This window comes from Ruditapes philippinarum, unplaced genomic scaffold (assembly GCF_026571515.1).
Source record: "Ruditapes philippinarum isolate M1 unplaced genomic scaffold, ASM2657151v2 ctg3159_1_1_1_1, whole genome shotgun sequence".
NCBI classification, from domain to species: domain Eukaryota; kingdom Metazoa; phylum Mollusca; class Bivalvia; order Venerida; family Veneridae; genus Ruditapes; species Ruditapes philippinarum.
Window position 1 is genome coordinate 339,195 of NW_026853707.1, and position 11,763 is coordinate 350,957.

At 31.9% G+C, this 11,763-nt stretch overlaps 1 protein-coding gene across 1 annotated transcript; it reads left to right on the forward strand.

Annotated features, from left to right (window-relative positions):
* The first annotated feature begins 2,316 nt into the window (after positions 1-2,316).
* Positions 2,317-10,025, forward strand: LOC132737589 (trypsin I-P38-like). The gene is made up of 6 exons (XM_060724901.1): positions 2,317-2,441; positions 3,933-4,155; positions 5,748-5,887; positions 6,265-6,411; positions 8,636-8,844; positions 9,817-10,025. The coding sequence occupies exons 1-6, from the start codon at positions 2,420-2,422 to the stop codon at positions 9,982-9,984; spliced, it is 909 nt and encodes a 302-aa protein (XP_060580884.1). The 5' UTR covers positions 2,317-2,419; the 3' UTR covers positions 9,985-10,025.
* Positions 10,026-11,763: the final 1,738 nt, after the last annotated feature.

The window sequence follows — 11,763 nt, forward strand, 5'->3', positions numbered from 1 at the left end:
CATGCACGCACGCACGCACGCACGCACGCACGCACACACACACACACACACATAAACATGCACCAAAATAATTATAAAATTAAGTAGTATGTTGTATATGTTACCCTAGGAGTGTCCATTAATCTTAAAGCTTATTTTCAATGGGGGTCCAATGAATTATATAAAAAAAAATACACGCGATGAAATAGACACTAAATCAAAATTAATATTTATTTTTTTAAAAATATTTGGTGAAAATTGTCGAAACGACCAGCAAATGAAACCCCTACCTCGAATTTTAGTGCACAACAGTAGCACCAGAAATCGGGCAACTAAATATAGTAATTTGAGCCGAAGAAGCTATTGCGCTAAAAATGTGCGTTGAGGAATTGCCATCACAGTCCTTTTGCATTTAAAAGACATACACAATGTTGACTGCAGTTGATGTACATGTATATACAAACATTACAATATGACAATCGTAATAAACATGCTTGTTTTAATCAATATCACAGATGATCATGTTTTATGTATAAGGTGATTAGTCGTAAGTCATGACTAACCATTCTGATCTGACATTCTTATTAATAATAAATATTATCTAATGGTCTTATTTCCATGGTTACATGGTCTTATGGAGTGTCGTATACCCATCCCTTTCATAATAACCAAGTCAGACACTTGGTGTGAATTTTATTTTACATTCTCACATTTTCTGATTCTATATTCCACTGTATTCAACCAGTTGCCATATATGTGACATATATTTGGCACACTGGGTTACTAATCAACGTTCTTGGATTTCTGAGCTAAATTGTCAGGGAGGGATTCAATAAATATTTTATTTGGTTGTTTTCTGCTGAACAAGATCGTTTTTCATACATTAAAATATCAACACCGCTCGATGACATGTGGCACACCGGGTTTCCAATCAACGTTCTTGGATTTCTGAGCTTGTCGGGAAGAGATTCAATAAAAAATGTATTTGTCTTTCGTTGTTGTTGTTTGTTTGTTTTTCTGGTTTGTTTTTCTCTATACAAGAACGTTCCTCGGATCTAAAATATCAAACACACCGATCCGTGACATATTGTAGAACAACTTATAAATTGTTGACTTATATATAGCTTTATAACTGCATGCACCTGCTACAAGTATATAAAATAGAATGTATCTTTAATGTTAATTATACTTGGGAAATATGTAAAAGCAACAAATTTTCAAATTCATGTAGCTTGAAACGAAAATTAAAAAAAATCGCATTGGTAAAAATGTTGCAAACTGTACTTTAATCTTTCCATAAACACATGCCAATCAACATAATTTGTCTACAACATGTCAAAATATCATTTTCGTTAATAACGGGTAAAATATAAAAAAAAATGTAAATTATTTCAAATTTAAATATAATGGACAGCTTCAATAATATGAAAATCATTTACTCATGTAATTCACGGTTTCACATAAAGTTAATGATATACAATACGTATTCTTTACATGTACATTTACCAGTTTTCATTTTGTGATTGACTTTTAAAATAGTAAGCAACTAGTGTTTCCGTCGGAATGCGTATATGAAGAAAGGTGTATGATTGTTAATGTCTCCTTGTTGCTGTTTTTTATATACATGTAAATAAATGCAATATATACACGTTTAAACTGACGGAAAGTTCCTTTTTTTGCATAAAGCATAACAAGTATAAAATGTAATATATACAATGTTTGGAGATCAAAACACGGATTTTACATTAGTTAAAAGATGATTCATGGAATGTTATGTTCAATATTCAATATTTTGCGCTTGCATGTATAAGTCCCAAATAAACAGTCGCAAACCTACAATATTCTAAAAAGTCTGCACTTCACTTATTCTATTATTACTTTCTTAGATATAAGAACACTCAAATCCTACAGACTAGAAGTAATATTCAATGTTGCAAGTCAGTTCCTTCAGAGATGTAGCTCTGGTTCTTTTTTGAAAGATATACATGCACGCGCAAACCTCTTAAACAATAAGTTATGGTTCAAGGACAAAATTTCATTTTCAGATATTATTAAAAATTGTTATGAAATGCGTTGTCTATTTAAAATATTACAATATTATACAAGGGTATTTACTATTATGACCTGTTATTTTTCTGGTGATAAAGAGCGTCCATCACGCACGTGCTCCTACAGTTGTAATTACCTACTAATTAGGAGATAAAAGGGCTTTGTCGGGGATAATTTGTAGTATGCTGTCCTGTCCAATATAATGTGATGTTACAATAGCTTATTAGTATAGGCTTATTAGTAGTAATTATGAAATAGTTACGTATTTAATCACCGAGCTTATTCTGAATTATTTCCTTTTGCCTTCCGAGGACCAACAAGATACATCACAATTCTTTAACACGGAAGTGTGTTTCTTTTTTCCTTTTTCTGTAAAAAGTGCCTGACTTAGATGGTTATGAACCTTTTCTATGGTGAGTTTTATCAAACAATTATATATTTTTAAATTTGCTATTTTATTATTAACATTATTTATTACTTGTTGTTGTTGTTGTTGTTGTTATTATTATTATTATTATTATTATTATTATTATTATTATTATTATTATTATTATTATTATCATCATTATTATTTGAGACATTGAAATATGAAGTAATTTAAGCGAAATATACATTCGGTTTGTTTTCTTTTGTAAGATTTTTTACATACAATCTAGAGATCTGATATAACCCTAATTTGATTAAATAGGATTTGTGTATATACTATTGAAGAAGTCCCTTCCCGTTTTATAAAATTCCGGTGCATCTTAAAACTCAAACATATGACTAAATATTGTGGCAATCCGAACAATAAACTGAACAAACCAACAAATGTATATGTATTTATCTTTTTTTTCCTATTAAAATAAACGTCATTTATTTATATAAATATATATCACATATTAACAGTTACTTTGATCATATTTTAAAAATATCTTTTGTTCAAAGTGGTGAACCTTATGTTATTGTCGCATCTTAAGATATTACCTAGAATAAACGTGTTTTTTTCATACAAGTTACTCTCCTCACCATTTTTTTTTCTCATGGCTATTAGTGCATTCCGCGCGTTACTGTCCTGTTAAATGTTGTTTTTTGTATATATAGAAAAATAAATAAGTAAATATCTGACGACGTTCCTAAAAGGTTTTCGCATTTTAAAGAACATTTAACTTGTCTTGTCTTTATAAAAATAAAACCGCCCCAAAACAACAGAACGTTTTAAAGTATCATTAATTAGTTGTCCTGTTGTTGTTGTTGTTGTTGTTATCTTTCTTGTTTGTTTCTTTCTTTACTACTAATAATGCCTGTTTTTTTTCAGTAAATATTATAGTAAATGTTCTTATATTTCAACCATTTAAGATAGATTTATTTCAATACATAATGGGATATCCTGGCACCTTAAAAACAACAACAACAGCATCCCCCAACAGACACACGCACAAAGAAGGGAGAAAAAGTTGAATGAGTATATAAATAGCATCAGTGAAGCCATATTTTCAAACTACCAGCCATTTTTATAATATTATATTTTTACATATTACATTTTTATATTTTTATACCTACGTTATCCTCTTTGAGAATAGTATCATTATATTCTTACACAAAATTTAAAAAAAAAATCAAATTAGTTAGTAAAATTCCAAACATACAAATAAATTACATTGTAATATGATATAGATCCAACGATAAAAAATGATGAAATGTCTTCTTTTTTCCTTGGCATCTTAAATAACTAATATATTACTTTATCACTCGTTTTACTCCCCCCAACTCCCAAACACACACACATTTAATATCAGAACCCTAGATAAAGTAAGAAAATCAAAAAAGAGTTGGCATAAGGCCCAAATACAAAAAGCTTTCCAGGAATAAAAACGCAAGCATAATGGACCTCAAAGTGATGATTGTACTTGTATTTATTTCAGCTTTGTGCATTCTATTGCACGTTGCTGTAGCATACCCAAATGATATGGTCCGCGAGAGGCGAATAGTTGGTGGTCAGACGATGAAGAGAGGAGAATGGCCCTTCTTGGCCTCCTTACATTATCTGAAGCCGTTTCCATTCACACGTAAAACCCACATGAAACATCTTTGTGGAGGAGCCCTGATTCATCCCCAATGGATACTGACAGCTGGACATTGTGTTGGGTAATGTTCTTTTTACGTTTCGTAATTTTACAAATTTACTAGTTATATGACATTCCTGAAACACAGTTACTAAAATGCTATACCCAGGAATATGTTATAATGCATGTTCTTAGAAGAGATTTAGTTAAAAGATGAATATAAATTACGGGATCTGTCACCCCTCCTAAAATTCATTATTTTTTAGTCACAGAATTTTTTTCTTACATTAAATTTTGATGATATGTTTAGTTTCAGCGTGCTCATTGGCAGTGTATTTGAACTGTTTTTTTCTCTTTATCACTCGTAAAGTTACAGTGATTTAGTAATTTCTATTAAAGACAAAAACGTAACTTTCTAACCATCAAATTTTTATCATACCACGCTATTTTGTTTACATGATAAGCGTATAACTTTTCCTTAAATTGTTATATAAACATTTATAAACGCAGGTTTGCCTATTCTTCAGATGATAAAATCGATCGTACATGTTTTAATTTCTGTGACTTATTTTGTCAGAAAATGTAACACACATATCTCGTCTCACGTGTTTATGTTGAATTTGTTAAAATTTGCACGTTACACCAAATATTCATTTGATATAAATAGCTTTCTAATTAATATCTTATAAGCATAATCATTCATCACAGTTAATTGCAGAAAATAGTGCAATATCCCATTCACAGCCTACATGTCAGGCAGTCGTTCCTACACTCTGTACCCCAGACAAAAATGTATACACAAATTTACCTTATCACACACAAATTGTTGGCGCGACGCCCCGCGACGCCCCTTATGGAACGAGAAAGGGCAATTGCAACTTCTCGGGCCTTTTAGTCGGTGATAATAGCCTATCATTCCGATTGTACCTTCTGGGAAGTGCTTAATCTAATGTTGTAACTTGTTGCCCAACCCATTTGCATTTTGATGTATACTCATTATTTGTATGATATGTTTATAAACATGTATTTAATGCAATAAAATATGTTTAAAGTTATACTGTGCGAAACAATGGTTTACAAAATAATTAAAAGTGATGCATAAAAAATATTCTGCTCGAACATTTTGCAGAAAATAAGAGATTGTTGAAAATAAAATTAAGTCATGAATTATTTAGTATTTATATGATGATGATATATTAAAGCACAATTTTATTTTTATTTTAAAAGAAGGAAGATGTAGTTATATCAGCTGATTAGCTATATTATAAATATAATTATGCACATTGTGAATGCTCAATAACATGTCTAGCAGGGACTTTAGGAGAATAAATTTACATGTGTTCGTGTTATATCACTATTTTGTGAAGTGAATTTGATTATTTTAACTCCCAACAACACCAAAATATTTCAATGTCTAATGTAGAATAATATGAATTCGGAGTTGAATGTTCAGGTTTCTATGCAAAGTATAAAATGAAGCTTCAAACATTTTTTTTAATGCGAGTATAAATATTTCACAGATACAAATATATGAAGGGTTTTTAAGACATAGAGCCTATATTTTATACAGATGTTTATACATTGCAATATTTGCACTTTTATGATTTAATAAATTCTACAGTGTGTGTACGTATATTACCCGATTGTTTTAGTTTTACCACATTTCATTGACAGATTTTTCGAGGAATTGGCCGTGGAAGACAATTGGAACGTTGTTCTTGGGGAACACAATCAATATCTAAGGGATCTCGAGGAGCAAATAATCAAACCAGAAAGCTTCTTCCTACACCCTGGCTTCCTACCACACGTGACAAGTAAGAAAGTTCCGCATTTTATATGCACGTTTGCTTTATGGTCATAATATACCAATGTTATTTTAACCTCACGTAAATGTGGCAGTGGCAAACGGGATTTTCCATATAAATTGTATATATTGGGAGTGCTGTGCTTCATCAGAAAAACAGACGTGATTCGTGAACGTTATATATTCATATATTCTCTCATAAAATAATTCATTTGATACAATAAAAGAAAACAAATTTGGTAATTTTGTTTATGAACATTGTTATACAAAATGTAATATTATATACAATGTACAAATACGCATCTTTTTGTACTTACTTCAACATTTTTGATCTTCACACTTTTGTTTACTTTCAATAAAAACCTGCATACTTCCGTCTCGTTTTAGATACTTTACAGAATGACATTGCGCTTATCAAGCTGACGGAAGAAGCGAAATTAACAGCGTATGTCGGAGTTATCCCTTTATCTAACACTAGCAGTATTAAAGACGATACAGAATGTCAGATTGGAGGCTGGGGGCAGCTGGCTAGTGGTAAGGTTGTTTTTTTTTCACATGAAATGTCAGATTGGCGGCTGGGACAATGGTAAGGGTCTATATCTGATATTTAGAGGGTAATCTTTCACATTAAATGTCAGATCGAAGGCCGTGGGAAACTACCAACTTGTAAGGATCATAATTAATATTTAGAGGATAATCTTCCACATTGTATATCAGATTGGAGGCCAGGGTAACTAGCCAGTACTAATGGTCTGCATATGATATTTTGAGGGTTATTTTCCAAATTGAATGCCAGTTTGGAGGCCGAGGGCAACTATAGCCAATGGTAAGGGTCTATCTAAACTGAAATGTCAGACTTGAGGCCGAGAAAGTCTGACGTGCCTCAAATTAAACGACTCCTCATGATATTTTTATTCGTCTTCAGCTTTATTACTCTTTGTACATGTATAGACCTTTTTACGACGTGGTCCGTTGCTATGAAAAATTGACCGGAAGTAGTATATTTCATATACCGGCCGGTATACATGTGTAAATTTTAAAGAGTTTATTGCAACGTTGTCGATTACAGTATAAAATGTATATTCATTAATTTTCCAATATTTATAACGTTTAATTACCCTTCCAGATTTTTTCCGCCTTTTTGATTGGTTATTGATCACCCGAAAGAAATTGATATTACCGAGCCAGACGGGTAATATACACACTAAATTTCCCCGTTGGGTACCCCACGTTGTAAACAACACGCGCTGAGGTGATGCGCGTACGGTTTGATTTTACGAGGTGTTAATTCCGATTTACAAGCACTTTTTAACTGTCAAATGATAAATGTTTACCAAAGTAAAGTAATGATACCTATCCTCATCAGTATTGAAAACAAATATGACCTTGTGAAAGCTTGATATTAATTACAAATAAAGTTTCCTTTTAAAAGGAAAGGCTTGCACAGTTGTGCCTTCATCCCAACATATTTAGTTGTTTTTATTTTTGTAAAAACGAATATTTTTGTCAAAACGATTTGAAATCTATTCTCTATTGTATAAAACTAATAAAGAAAATAATCAATCGTAAAAATACTAACGTGGAGATCTATCTATCATACTGAAAGGAAACAAGTGTGCACATTTCATTTCCACTTCGTTACGTGGTACCAATTAATAAGCATCGCTATCTATAGATCATCACGTGGTAAGGTTAATGATATGCATGGACTATTTTTAGATTACCTCACCAAGTTCAGTAGATCTAAATATAACTCGATCATGCACTAATATTCTGTGTGAGTTGGACCACCCTTTGAAGACGGAATACGTACTACTACAGTCAACATCCTCTATTGTATAAAACTAATACAGACAAAAAACAATTATAATTTGCGTCTTGAAAAAGAATTGAAACGGAACAATTTCGTTTATAATTTATTACGTTTTAAATCAATAAATCAATCCTATTTATATAAACAAACTGGGATTACCGAAGTAACTAAAATAGTTTAGATTTCCGTAATATTACTTCGTCTGATTCCGCAGCATTCGATTGATTCTGCAGTATGACGGAATCGCCCGAATTGTCACGATTGCAATCGGAACTACATCGGCTATTATCATTAATCCGAAGAGTGACGAAAAAGGCCGAAAAGTTGCGATTGGCACGATTGCAGCTGGTTTCCCGTTCAATCATGCACTTACAAATGTAAGCAGAAAAACACCTAACCGGAACAAGTTTTCCATATGAAATGGCTTGCAGCCGTGGCTGCAAGCCAAAAAGTGCGTTCAATAGACTACTACTTTTCTCTTGTTTACATTCGTTAGTTACGGGAAAAATACGTCATGTATTTATGTGACGTCATGTTGTGATGAAGGGGTACCCTAAAGGGAATCTTATCTCAACGTTTCAGTAGAAACAACAATGATTTTTTTAAAAATCGTCTAAACTCGGCTGGGGAAGGGTAATAAAATTATTATTTTGGTTTTGGAGTGATATATGTGGATATATTACCTGTCAAGATAAAATATCACCCTCGCCTAACGGCTCGGGTGATATAAAATCTTAGCAGGTAATATATCCACATATATCACTCCAAAACCAAAATAACATATAATGTTGTCGGAATGCATAGGCTACAAGGCAAACGTTCTTTTTTCACTGAAATTGCTAGGAACAACGCTGTTATCTGAATTGTCAATAACTTATATAGCTGTTATAATGAATCTTTGTGTAAGGTATATGTGAGTCAAACAGATCGTGTTTTTTCTTCCAGATCCTTACGGCTGGGGTATGTATATACCTCTCAAAACCACGCTGTACGTGATCAACAATAACACGTGCGATGAGGTATACAAGAAGCTCGAGTACAATGATGATGATATACACATGGTTATTGACCACACAGTGCTATGTGCCGGAATTCCGGAATATATGCAGACACAAAACCAAAATGATAACAACGGGAATCCGGACGCATGCAACGTAAATATTTCAAATTAGTAAAATTGAAGATGTCCATTTTACCTATCTTTAATATCTATTAATACCTAGGTCTCTTTTCCGGACACATTTTGCAATCATTTATGTAATAGATGTTGACAGAAATTATGTGAAAAATATATGCTAATTGAATGCAAATTACGGAAATTAGTACGACGTACAATGATAATGATAGTGTTTATGGAAATCAAATAACATTGTTTAATATGAGGAGATTTGTCATCGTATGTCTAATAGCTCTATTTTAACGTATGTGATAATTTGTCCGAGTATTTAATGGCTACATTTACCGTATAAGATACAGAACTTTAACCTAATATTTCTAATGGCTATATTCTACCCCTAACATGCGGAGCTTTATCCTAGTATGTCTAAATGATAGATTTTACCTATAAGATACGAAGCTTGATTCTAGTATTTCTGAAATGGCTTTGTATACCGTATAAGATGCGGGGCATATATAATTGTAGAATATTTCTATATTGGATATGTTCTACCGTATAAGATGCAGAGCTTGATGCTAGTATTTCTATAATGGCTATGTTTTACGGTATAAGATGCGGAGTTTTGTCCTTGTATTTCTTATATCAATGTTTACCTATATGATGTGAAGCTGGATCATAGTATTTCTAATGACTATGTTCTACCGTATAAGGAGCGTTGTCCTAATATGTTTAATGACTGCATTTACCGTATAAGATGGAGAGCTTGATTCAAGTATTCTAATGGCTATTTTCTACCGTATAAGATGTGGAGCTTTGTCCTTATGTGTTTAATGGCTATATTTACGTATAAGATGCAGGGCTTGTTTCTAGTATTCTAATGGCTATTTTCTACCGTATAAGATAAGATGCAGCGGAACTTGATTCTAGTATTTCTGAAAGCATTGTAATATTTTATCATAGCTATATTAATGAAAATATTATCATTTTCGTTTCATCTTAATTATTTCAGGGTGATTCAGGATCTCCACTTTTGTGTCCAACAGGTCCCGGCGGAGAATTTGAGGTTGCCGGAATCGTATCCGCCGGCAAAGGGTGTGGCACTGGTGTTTACCCCGGAATTTACGCAAACACCGCACACTACGTTAACTGGATCAGAGAGGTCATGGAAAATAACTGAAATCGGTCATTGTCTATCTAATAATATATCTAATTATCTATATGTTCATTTGTAGGATATTATTTTTTGTTTAACTTGCTCCATATGCATCTTATCGAGAACAACTTATTAAAGAAGCATGCCTCGAGATGAATGATAATTTTCATGAAAATTTTGAAAATTTGCAAACAACACTAACAACCAACGTAATCTACCAAAAAAGAGGTCAAAATATGCCATAATGGCCCTTAATGCGTTAGTAACGCAGAAGAAATACAGTGATATATATACACGGCAAAATCAGTTATTAATACCGCATAATTTGTAAAACATTACTTGAATTACATTTTTTTTTAAATCTTAGTATATTTTTCTCGTGCAGAGGCATGCAGCTAGCATATAATAGTACTGTCACATGAACACGCGCAATCTAGTCTTAATATGTTTCGGCATTAAAAAATTTACAAAGAGATACCATTAAAAATAATAATAACAGTATTAATATTAATTATAATTATAATATTTGAAAACAAAATATTAAATATTTAGTAATTTTATAATATTGTTGTTTTTTTTCTTTTTTTTCCTTCAATAACGAGCGAAGCTTATTGACAAAAAATATATAATCTGTATATAAATTTTATCTAAATGTATGTTCAATAATACCCCTGCTTTCGTATAAAAGGTGGCGTATCCAGTGCAGTGTTTGCTGCAGTGTTTGCTGTAGTGTCTGCTGCAGTGTTTGCTGCCTTGATTTGTAATTAATGCCAATCATACAATACTGCCGGTACGAATATCTTTAGGCGGATTTGCCACCTTGTAATAAATGGATACTGTCCGGAGCTGGTCTGGAATCAACTGAATAGTCAGTGACCATGCATGTCTATCACAACTTCCGGCGCATTCACAAAAGAAATAGTCTTACAGCTTTTATAGACTTCCGATTTAACTTACCTACTGTACGGGTGCTTAATAGAGGTAAGAATCATGAATCAGTGTATTAAAAGACCTCAACAACTGAGGTCCAAAGGTAATTTGAATTTCTTACATAGGTCAAATTGGAAACATTTTAACGGAAAGATGTGCAAAAGAGAATAAAGAAATATTCTCAAATTTAAATTTATAATCGATTTTTTGAGTAATTCTTAGCCATTAAAAATAATGTTGCACACATTGTGCGTTTTGTTTCAGACCTACATCCAATGGTGTATGAATCTCGAAAAAAAATGTTTCCAGTCTCGTAATGTCAAAAAAAAACAACCCAAAACAACAACAACCCAAAAACAACAAAAACTGCAAAAAAACAAGAACATGTGGAGTCCTTTAATGGTTATTATTGATTTAATAAATATAATTGTGATATAAACGCAGTACTGGCGTACGTGAAAATGGCCTGCTAAAGTTACCTAGTTACCTAGAGAAAATTGCGACATAACATATAATTAAACAAAACAGGATGCCACAATTTTAATAAATTCATATCTAAAATGATAGGGTGGAATGTTTTGAGTCCTTCGCCAATCCCATTCATTGTTTCTTTCCATTTGGCTCCTTCTTTTTACATAAAACTTTCCAGATATAATTATGGAAAATAAGTTAAAATTTCAATTTCAGGGAAGGGTTATGGAATTTACTTTCTTTCCTTATGATCTTCTACAATTATTTTTTTCTCTCTCTCATTTTTAAAATGAACAAATATCATGTAGTTTGTTCATAATAAATACAAGTAAAATCTGTACACAATACATAAATAATAATAATAATAATAATAATAATAATAATAATAATTAATAATAATAA